We start from the raw sequence: 10,913 nt of genomic DNA, 5'->3' as shown, positions 1-10,913 counted from the left end.
ACACACACACACACACACACACACACACACACACACACACACACACACACACACACACACACACACCGTGTCTATTGGAGATCTGACATGAGCGTCAGGCGACATGCCGTGGTGGGGCGTCCCTTATTTTGATTTCTGAAAGGTGGCAGCTATAGCTGGGCCGGGTCGTTGACTCGGTTCTGAGTCGGTTCTGACTCGGTTCTGACCCTGTTCCTCCATCCTGGATGGAGCTCCTTTGCCTTCCATCCTCCATATAAGCTGCAGACAACCGGATCGACTTCAGCAGAACCGGGTCTCTGCTGACAGCAACTATATTGTTTGTCATGTTTTCCCGGTGCCGGGTTGGTTCGTGGTGGGCCGGTACCGGACCCTCGAAGAAGGATCATATGTGATCCTGATTAGTGAGGATGAAACCGACCAGAGCCGGTACCAGTCTGCCAGCAGCAGCCGTACCCGCAGACATTCCAGAGGTCGGGTTCTGAGGTTCTATAGTGTAGGCGGACCGGATGCCAGTCCCTTCAGAACAAAAGCATCTGTGCTCTGATACCAGGAGTTCTGGTTCTGCTGACCAGAAGTCCTTCATCATAATCAGCTGATTATGATGGAAGTCCTTCCTGCAGTTCCCAGCGGCGGCCAGCAGAGGGAGGCATTCCTCCATGCTTCCTCCTCTCTGCTGGTCCGATTCAGGTTCTGGTTCTGGACGGGTAGCCTGCAAAAAAGTCCAATGTTCCACTTTAAACAGGATTCAGATTTTTACATGTTCAATCAATCAAACTTTATTTGTTCAGCAAATTTCAGCAACAGAGCTTTACATCATAAAAACACAGAAACAACGGAAGCGTCACGTTCTGCTGCCAATACACATCAGATTATTGATCAATGAAGCACTGATTCATGTTTCATTGATTATGTTTCTAAAGCAGCTCCAACCAGCTGGTTTAGCCTTAAAGGAACTCAGTGTTTCAGCTGTTTTGCAGTTTTCTGGAAGTTTGTTCCAGATCTATGGCATATAGAAGCTGAATGCTAATTCTCCATATTTGGTTCTGGTTCTGGCTCTAGATGAAGAGCAGAACCAGAAAAATGAGAGGGCTGAAGGTGATTAAAAAGTATATATCTTTATTGTTTTTATGATTTTGTATTTGTTTTTATCAAATCTAATATTTTTATTACTGTTTTAATTTTAATTGTATTTATGATTTCTGTTATATTTATTCTCCTTTACCATTTCTATTGTAATATTTTATTATGTTTTTATTGTCTTACTTTAGTTCATTTTATTTTTATTATTTCTATTTTTATATATTATTTCTTCTTGGCTCCTGCGATTTCTGGCCAATCAAGTTTCATCTAAACGTATCAAACACGTTTCCTCTGATTGGCTGATCAGAGTCCAATCAGGAAGCAGCTCTGTGACGACTTACAAGGCGTCCAAAGGGCTTCTGATTGGTCACATGACTAATCAGAGCAGCAGCCTGACTGGCTGTTGTCCTGACCCACCTGTCTCCATCTGCAGGTGTGTGTGTGTGTGTGTGTGTGTGTGTGTGTGTGTGTGTGTGTGTGTGTGTGTGTGTGTGTGTGTGTGTGTGTGTCTGTGTGTCTCCAGCTGTGTGTGCAGGTCTGTTTGTCTGAGAACATCTGGCTGCTCTCCTGTTGTTTTGCTCTGTGTTTGGAGGCAGATTGAGCATCTGGGTGTGTGTGTGTGTGTGTCTGAACCAGGTTTTTGTAACCCTGTGGGGACTTATCTCTGTCGACAATGTGGGGCTGTGGGGACCTCTGCTCCTAGGGGGACATTTGGTCCCCATGAGGGAAATGCTGTTTTTGGGTTAGAGGTCAGGCTGTAGAATATGAATGGATGTCAATGTGAAGATCCCACAAAACACAAAAACACGACTGCCTGTTTCTGTGGGTGTTAAGCTCCTTCTGCTCCAACATAAACTTTTTTCTCTCTTCAACTTCCTGACAGAAACCTTATGGGTCGCCTGTTTGGGTCGGGGTGAGAAGCTGAACTTGAACCAATCGGATCACTAAACAGGAAGGATGAGTGGATCGGATCAGAACCTCAGAACAGTGCGGTGTGGATCCCTGACTGGTTTAACTGTTTTGTTTTTTTTTTGTCAAAGATGGGGGGGGGGGSGGGTTGCTGCCTTGCTTCTCGCCTGCAGGCTCCTTCTCTGAGCTGCAGAGCTGGGCTGGTTCTGGAGGAGCCGGGATGTGCGTGGGCAGGAGGGTGTGTGTGAGTGTGTGTGTGTGAGAGGCAGAAAGCAGAATAGATGAATGTAAGGAGGCTGACCTTTGACCCCTTGCTGCCTTCCCTTCAGCGCTCCGCAGATATTTTGGTTCTGTGGAAGAATCTGAGTTTTTTTCCTCGAATGGTTTCTGTGGTGGTTCTGCTGGGACCGGGCCGACTGCTTCAGAACCACCAACCATCAGAATCCGCTGACCTGGATCAGGAGCCGTCAGAACCTTTTCCAAGTCGGAAGGACAGTTCTAGCACCAGAGGTCTGTTGTAAACTGGACCGGTTCTGGACTTAAATGAGATGGTTCTGGTTCTTATGTTGCTGCGCTCAGTAATCCTGCATGTGTGTGTACTAAACAAGTACACACACACACACACACACATACACACACATAAAATAATTTAGTGTGTCTCTGAAAGCCACTGGCCTTATGGGGCCCAAAGCCCAGTTCTGGTGCAGTGGACCCCTTGTTGAGTGTCAGAGGTCAGGGGTGAGGTGTGTATCAAGTTCTGGTTCTGGTTGGGTTCGTTTAAGTGTCTGGTTCAGGCATAAGGTCCTGATATGAGGAGAAATTAGTGACTCCATTAAAATAGTTTATGCAGTTAATCAACCTTTTCATCTGTTCAACCACCAAACTGGAGCAAAGTTAATCTTTCCAGAGTTTTTCTGATCAACCATTGAGATTCTTTAGCAGCTAACAGCAGCATTAGCTGCTACATGCTTAACATTCAACTGCTATTTTAGGCTAGCTTAGCATCTGATAGGCTAACTCTTTTTAGCACAACTTGAACACAATCGTATTTTCCAGCATCAAATCGTTTAGAAGCAGAAATTATCCGAGAGAACCAGCTTCATTGCTGCTGTTCGCGGATGTAGCTGTGCGTCAAATTCACCGACCTACCAGAAACAGGAACACACAAGTTTCTAACAGAACTCTTTACACAATAAAAAACTAGCAATTGTGTTAAAATATTTAATGCTTTAAATCCTAAATTAATTATCAAATGAATGTGTTAAAATCCCGCCATTAGTAGAAATGTGGTGGATTTGCTGCAGATGGTCTGTCATGGTTCTGATGAAGTTCTGATGTTTTTGTGGATCTGATCGGGTTTTGTTTCTGGTTCTGATCGGGTTCTGTTGTTTTCCTGAGATCGGATCAATAATTCAGGAAGCTGCTTTCCTCCCGGCTCCTTCTGGCTCTCAGGGTTTTGGCATCTTGCCGGCTTTCTGGAGACAGATGGTGAAACGGCTGGGAATCAAACACCGACTGTCCTCCTCTTCCTCCTCCTCCTCCTCTTCCTCCTCTGCATGACAGACAAACGGATGAAACCTGGAGACGGATCCTCTGCTGCCAGATCAGAGTCAGGAGATGTTTCAGTTCTGGTTCTGGTCCAGGCCATCCTCCCCACCGCCTTCCCAACCTTCACCGTCTCTATGGCAACGATGTTTTGGGTTTCAGCTCCTCTTCCTCCAGGCGATTTTGTTGGGAGTCACGCGGGCCTGGTTCTGTTGAAAGAACCGGTCTGGACCCTTGTTAAGTCCTGATGAAGGTTCTGGTTCTGGAATGGTTCTGTTTCAGTTCTGGTTCTGGTTGTGTTCTCAGGCTGCAGTAGCTCCCCTCCGCCTGCAGATGGCGCCCCAGGCTGCCGTTCATCACTGCTGCCACCTCCAGCTCAGGTTTTCCTGCTGAACGTTCCCTGGTTGCTCCAGGGCCGGATCTACAGGGGGCTACTGGTGGGGGGATCTGCCCTCTCTGCCCCCCGGCAGGAGAGCTCAGTTATCCTACTCATGTTTTATGTCCTTAAAAATAACCAAATCTGTCTAGTTGTAGTGATGATCTTTGACCCCTGGCCTGGCTCCGCCCCCTTACCGTTAAGCACTCAGGTTGTTCTCTGTAACAGAAGCGCCTGCTGAAGTTGATGGACCGTTTCAGTTTGATACGTCCAACTAAGAGTCACGTTTGGTTTGTTAGCCATTAACATATTTCGTTAGTAAGATTTTCTAACAATAAACTCAAGAACAGTTTATGAAAAGCTAAAATATAAGAAATGTTTCCGACTCCAGCTGTTCCTCACGTACTGATGTAGCACTGAAGCTAGCAACAGTTTGAAAAGATGGAAGACTATTATCATTATTGTTATTATCATTATTACAGTTATGCCTGCTGCTGACTATCAGAGTAGTTGATTTACTACAACGACCTGACAGTGAAAAGTTTACAATAAATATTTTTTGATATTACTTAACATAAGCCTAAAAATGTAAATACAGTAAGATAAGTTATTATTTTTCAAGTAGTATTACTGTTTACCCATCTGTAAACTGTAACACTGTTCCAGTTTTTCTGGTTTTATTCAGAAATATCGATAACTACCTGACTTCGTCTGCTCTGGGATCGATTGGTAGTACCTCCATCCTCCACCAGGGGGCTCAGGCCGAACCCAGAGGAACCTGCAGCAGGAACCGGTTCTACTCAGCACTATGGACCTGAACCAAGACGGGATCTGCTGCTTCTGGTTCTGTTTGTTCAGGTTCTGGTTAGGAATCGGGTCAAGCTCTGAGGATTCACCGGGCCTTCAGCTCACTGAGTTCTGATTGGTTCTGATCACCTGAAGGTTCTGTCCAATCAGAGCAAAGCTGAGCTGCTGAGGTGTATTTATTTGGACCAGTCAGAACACAGAGTGTTGTCTGGTGCTGGTTCCTCAGAACCCGCAGGCTGCTTTGGATCAGAACCAGTGGAGGCGGTTCTTGATCCAAAGCACAGTCTGGTTCTGGTTCTGGACTGTTGAAGGTTCCGATTCTGATGGCCCACATGGTTCTGTCCAGATGGGTTCTAATGTCAGCATCTGTGTTTCTGCAGCTACCGGGTTCAGTCCAGTTGGGCAGGACCTTCATGGTCCATTTGAGGTTCTGATAAAAATGTGGGTTGAGTCGTTCATCTTCTAACCTGGACAGCTGAGGAACAAGCTCCGCCCCCCAAAAAACCTGATGGTGCTGAGCCCATCATCATCATCATCATCATTATGATGATGATGAAGAAGAAGTTTGGTGACTTCTGTAACTTCTGCGGTTCTGAGTTCGACCCGGTTCTCCTCCGGTTTTCCACCTTCTGTTCCTCTTTGCTCCTAAAGGAGGGGGGAGGGCACTAGTGGCGCTCTCGTGCAAGCGCGCGCGCGCACCCAGCAGCAGTATACTTGTGAAAGTGCGCGCGGAGGATCGATGCTGTTATTTGTGATCGATCAGCGGCGCGTGTGATCAGTCTGTGGCCGCACACGGAGCGACGCAGTCCGGCGGAGGAGCAGCGGAGGAGTCGGTGTTCGGAGCTGGAGGAGTTCGGGACAGTCTCTCGTCTCCCGGGTCGTCCCACCGCCTCTCCCCGCTCCCGGCAGCGCTTGTCCCGGGAAGGACTCCGTTGCTGCACCGCTCTCTTTCTCCTGAGCGCAGGGGAACCGCACGCCGGCCGCGGCGCACCGCAGAGCGGTCAGGGATGCCGGCGGGGGCCGCTTCTGGACGCAGTTCTTGGGTTCTGTGAAATGCAGTTCGGGACCGGTTTGGATCTTTGTTCCGTCCGTCTGAACCTCCTGAGGTCCTCGCTGCTGCTCTGACTGGACTTGTGCGGTGTCGCCGGAGATGTGGTTGGATTGTGGGCGGAAAGTTGTGCGCTCCCCGGCGGAGGGCCTCCACAGGTCCGGACCGTGACCCGAGGCGGGTCCGAAGTTCAGCTCTGCCCGGAAATGTGAAGCGAAGCGGGCAGAAGGAGGGCTCCGCTTCCCCCTCACTCACTCTCACACACACTTTCTTTTTTGCTCTTCACACACACAGACCAACACACACTGGAGTCACAGTAACACCCCCCACACACACACACACACGGTCGCACACACCTTCCAGAGCTCGGAGCCCGGCGGACAGATATGTATTCTCCGCTATGTCTGACCCAGGTGAGTCCCGTCACCTCCGGCCTTCTGCCGCCGGAGCGCCAAACTTCCTCCACAGCCTGGTCTCCATTTACCGGGTCTGGCAGCGATGTTGGTTCGGTTCGGCCCGGTGGCGTCCGACGCCGTTACCCGGGAGGCTCTCTCAGGCTCCGGGCTGTAATTGGACGGAGACAGGTCTGATCGGAACCAGAATTTGGACTCCGAACCCGGCGGGTTTTTCCTCTTTTCTTGGCTCTTAAACTTTGCAGCTGTGCCGCGCAGGAAGCGGGAGAAGCGGCCGGTTTTCCGGTCCTGATTCCGGCCGTGTTTCGGTCACCTGTGGGCGTCTGAGCAGGAAGCCCGGTTTTCTTCATGAAGCCTGCCTTCCTGCAGCTGTTCGGGTCGGAACCGAACCTGCGGCCTGCAGCAGAACTCCAGGAACTGGAGGTGATCCCGCGGACCGAACCGGATGACTCCTAGATTTAAACCTCATAAACACCTGAAGTCCTGCTGCAACCTGCAGGGTTGCATTCAGGGTCAGAGGTTAAAATCGGCATTTAGAGTCTCCCTTCGTGTTTCTGAGGGAAACGGGGACAGCCAGGATTAAATCCTCACAACAAATTGGGCTGATTTTATTTTTATTCCTGCATCAGACACAAATATTTAAATTGATCCGTTTCTGTGAAATCCTTTTTAATCTGAGCAAAGGCTTTAATAAATTACATTTAGATTAAATCCCAGAGCTGAATAATTACTGGCTGTGCTGCTAAATCTGAAGGGATGAGATTTATTGATAATTCAGGAACATTTGAATGGAATCTGCTGTTTTCTCCGCAGAACCTTTTGTTGCTCTGATCCGCTGATGTTCCTGCAGGAACTAAATCTGGAGCTTCGCTGTTTGAAGTTGGTCTGAAGCTGCAGCAGCGAACGGGAGCGCTAATCAGATTATCAGTCTGTTAAACCAATAATCAGCAGCCTGACTGACTGGCTGCTGGTTCTAATCCCGCTCAGCTGCCGTCAAACACTTGATTCACTCTTTGATTTTAACTGCTGCAAAGTTTAGAAGAGAAAAAAAACAGATTTTCTCCAAATGTTGAAATTGTTGAAATTGTTAATTGTAAATAATCGGGCCTTTCTTTTTTCTTTTTTTTAAGTTTTTCTGAGATGACGTCAGCGGTTTCTGCCCTGCCACCAGGGGGCATCTTTTGCGATATCTCCTGTTAAATTCGATAAATTTCTGAACAATATTTGTTCATTTAATTCTGTTATTTGTGGAAATTATTAAGCAATAAACAGAGCAGAAATATAAATAGAATTACTGAATTCAAGAGGTTTAATTTTGTTAAACATTTTAAATATTTAGGGTTTTTTACACCAGTTGTTTTAATGTTTTTGTGTCTGTGATTTTATTTAACACAGAAAACAAAATGGAATAAAATAAAAATATGTATCTTTTCATTCAGGCGCAGCAGCATAGAAGAAAAATGATTAAAAATAAAAACAAAATCAAGAATAATTTCTGGTGCAGTAAAGAAAAGATGATGAGTTTAAATCCAGGAGGTTCTGCTGCTGGTTCTGGTTCTGCTGCTGGTTCTGGTTCTGGTTCTGGTTCTGCAGTGGGAATAAAATCTAAACCTGCAGATTTTAATCCCTGATTGGATTTCAGTTTTGGATCGTTGTTCTGGAGGCCCGGTCTGCTCAGCCGCCGGATGACCTGGAGGTCCAGCGGGCCTCTGCCCCCCTGGCTCCCCCTGCTGACCCCCTGCTGACCCCTGCTGACCCCCGGTGCTCTGATCCCCTCGGTGTGAGAGGCAGCGCAGTGCCGGGAGTAGATTGGTGTTTCTGCTCCTCCACATGCCGACTGCCAACTGTGCCGGTTGTTCCTGTTTTCACGGTGCCGACAGGGAGCATAGAAACCTGCCTGGGCCCCCAGCGGCCCCCCAGCCCCCCCGGGGCCCCCAGCCCCCCCGCGGCCCCTCGGCCCTCCACCGGCCCTGGAAGATGAAGGAAGAACCGCCTTTGGTTTCCAGCTGTTTGATCAGAATTCCCAAATTTAATTCCCAGGACCAGCGTCCGGGCCGGAGGAGCCGGAGTGGGATTTTAGGACCTGGATAACAGGAAAGATCTGCCGGGATCAGAATCTGTGAAAAGTATTTAAAATTTCACACACAAAAATTCCAGTTTTCTCACAGATTTTTTCCCCCATATTTTTGAGGGGATTTAAAAAAATATTTCCTTCTTCTGAAGATTTGATCGGAAGCAGTGAATGTTAAAAAATAATTAGACATTTTTTAATAAATTCCTGAATTGTGGAATAATTTTCCTGTTTCCCTTCAGTTGATTTTCCTGAAGCTGTAATTTTATTTCCTTTCCTGGAGCAGAATGACTGAATTATCTGAAAGGAAAGGCGTCCGTGAGGAAATGTACAATTTTCCAGAAATGGCAGCTTCTTCCCAGAGTTTCCTGCAAACATTTGGGAAAACGTTCCTGAGGATGTTGGGATCATCTCCCCCGCTAGCAGGAAAAGCAGCTTTTGAGGCCGGACCGAGACTCGTTAAGTGGGATTTGGTTTGCGGCAGACAGACGGAGTGTCAACAGAGCAGGTCAGGAATGTGAGAATGCGGCGTCGGAGCCCAGCTCATCTCGGCAGCCCCCGGACTCTAATGCCGAGCGGCAGCGCCGACGTTCCGGGCCGTCCGGCGCTCAGAGAGAAGCCGCTGAGCTGCTGGAGGCTCTTTTGGAGACAGACCCGTTCTCCTGGAGTGGATCCAAGAAGGAACAAAGATCCGTATTCAGACCCAGAGCGGGGGGGCGCAGCTCTGCAGCTGGCGCTCCAACGCAGAGCTGCAGCACTCACTCTCAACATCCGGCCTTTGTTTCTGGAATCTAACCTGATCCTGGAGCAGAACCTGCAAAACAGACTCCTGGTTCTGAAGGAAACCGTTTGGGTTCCTGGTTCTGCAGAGAGACGGAATTCATCAGAAATCTGAAATACATTTCTAGAAATCTGAGGCCCGTCCGGCCCAGTGTGTGGCATCCTGGGTCTTCAGCATCCTGGGGCCCTGGATGCCATCTGGGGCCCAGTCTCTGGGGCCCAGACGGCATTGTGGGACCAATACGGTGTTGTGGGGCCTCTCTGCCATTCTGGGGCCCAGATGGCATTGTGGGACCAATACGGTGTTGTGGGGCCTCTCTGCCATTCTGGGGCCCATACGGCATCCAGGCTGAATCTGTTCTGTTGTTTAACACAACTGGATGGATGAACGGTTGGTTGCTGTCTCCACCCGGCCAATCAGAAGTCAGCGTTGCTGCAGCCAATGGCAGCAGCCGGCCGTGTCTCTGTCTGTCTCACCGTGTCTCTGTCTGTCTCTCCATGTCTCTGTCTGTCTCACCATGTCTCTGTCTGTCTCACCGTGTCTCTGTCTGTCTCACCGTGTATCTGTATGTCTCTCCATGTCTCACCGTGTCTCTGCTTGTCTCTGTCCGTCCCCAGGATGAGTTCCATCCGTTCATCGAGGCGCTACTCCCCCACGTCCGGGCCTTCGCCTACACCTGGTTCAACCTGCAGGCGCGCAAGAGGAAGTACTTCAAGAAGCACGAGAAGCGCATGTCCAAGGAGGAGGAGCGCGCGGTGAAGGATGAGCTGCTGGGCGAGAAGCCCGAGGTCAAGCAGAAGTGGGCGTCCCGCCTGCTGGCCAAGCTGCGCAAGGACATCCGGCCCGAGTTCCGGGAGGACTTCGTGCTGACGGTGACGGGCAAGAAGGCGCCGTGCTGCGTGCTGTCCAACCCGGACCAGAAGGGCAAGATGCGGCGCATCGACTGCCTGCGGCAGGCCGACAAGGTGTGGCGCCTGGACCTGGTGATGGTCATCCTGTTCAAGGGAATCCCGCTGGAGAGCACGGACGGCGAGCGGCTCGTCAAGGCGCCGCAGTGCGCCAACCCCGGCCTCTGCGTCCAGCCGCACCACATCGGCGTCTCCGTCAAGGAGCTCGACCTCTACCTGGCCTACTTCGTGCACTCAGGTGGGTCCCTGCTGCTGGAGGTTCTGATGGTGGGCCGGTTCCTGGTTCTGATGGGTCCAGATCCCTGGTTCTGATGGTGAGATCCGGTTCAGCGGTTCTACATTTTCAGACCATTTGTCTGCTGCAGAAACAGGAAGTGACAGATGCAGCTTTTCATATTAAAACGCTCTGGCAGAAAAAGGCTAGGGGTCAAAGGTCATCCTCTCACCCTGGCAGCCTCTGTAGAGACACAATGAGAGGTCAGAGGTCAGCATGTAGGGGGCCTGACCCTCCTCCACCCATCTGTCTCACTGTGTTCATCCGCTGCTGAAAGTAGTTCCTGATTGGACTTTTCACCTCTGATGGCTCAGCACACCTGCTGCAGGTGTGTGTGTGTGTGTGTGTGTGTGTGTTTGTAATACATTGTGGGGACTAATTGCTCCTTGTGGGGCCCGAAGCCTCGTCCCCTCAATGGGAAACACTGTTTTTGGGTCAGGGGTCAAATTTAGGACTAAGGTGTGAACTGAGTTTTGGTTATGATGAGGTTTAGGGTTAGGCTGCAGAAATGAATGGAAGTCAATGGAAAGTCCCCATAAAACGTGTGTGTGTGTGTGTGTGTGTGTGTGAACCAGGTTTTTATGTCCTTGTGGGGACATTTTCCTGGTCCCCATGAGGGGAAATGCTGTTTGTGGGTTAGAGCTGGGTAGTTAGGGCTAGAGAGAGAGAGAGAGAGAGAGTGTGTGTGTGTGAGCTCTGAG

At 49.5% G+C, this 10,913-nt stretch overlaps 1 protein-coding gene across 1 annotated transcript in view; it reads left to right on the top strand.

Annotated features, from left to right (window-relative positions):
- Window positions 1–10,913, top strand: part of nfia (nuclear factor I/A) — a 70,722-nt gene that overhangs the window by 9,205 nt on the left and 50,604 nt on the right. Inside the window, 1 exon segment of the mRNA XM_008406504.2 lies at window positions 9,648–10,176. Within this exon segment, the coding sequence (XP_008404726.2) occupies window positions 9,648–10,176 (529 nt within the window).

The sequence above is a fragment of the Poecilia reticulata genome, linkage group LG4 (genome assembly GCF_000633615.1).
Source record: "Poecilia reticulata strain Guanapo linkage group LG4, Guppy_female_1.0+MT, whole genome shotgun sequence".
Classification (NCBI taxonomy): Eukaryota; Metazoa; Chordata; class Actinopteri; order Cyprinodontiformes; family Poeciliidae; genus Poecilia; species Poecilia reticulata.
The sequence above is the reverse complement of the archived record's forward strand: the minus strand, read 5'-3'. Positions and strand labels throughout refer to the sequence as shown.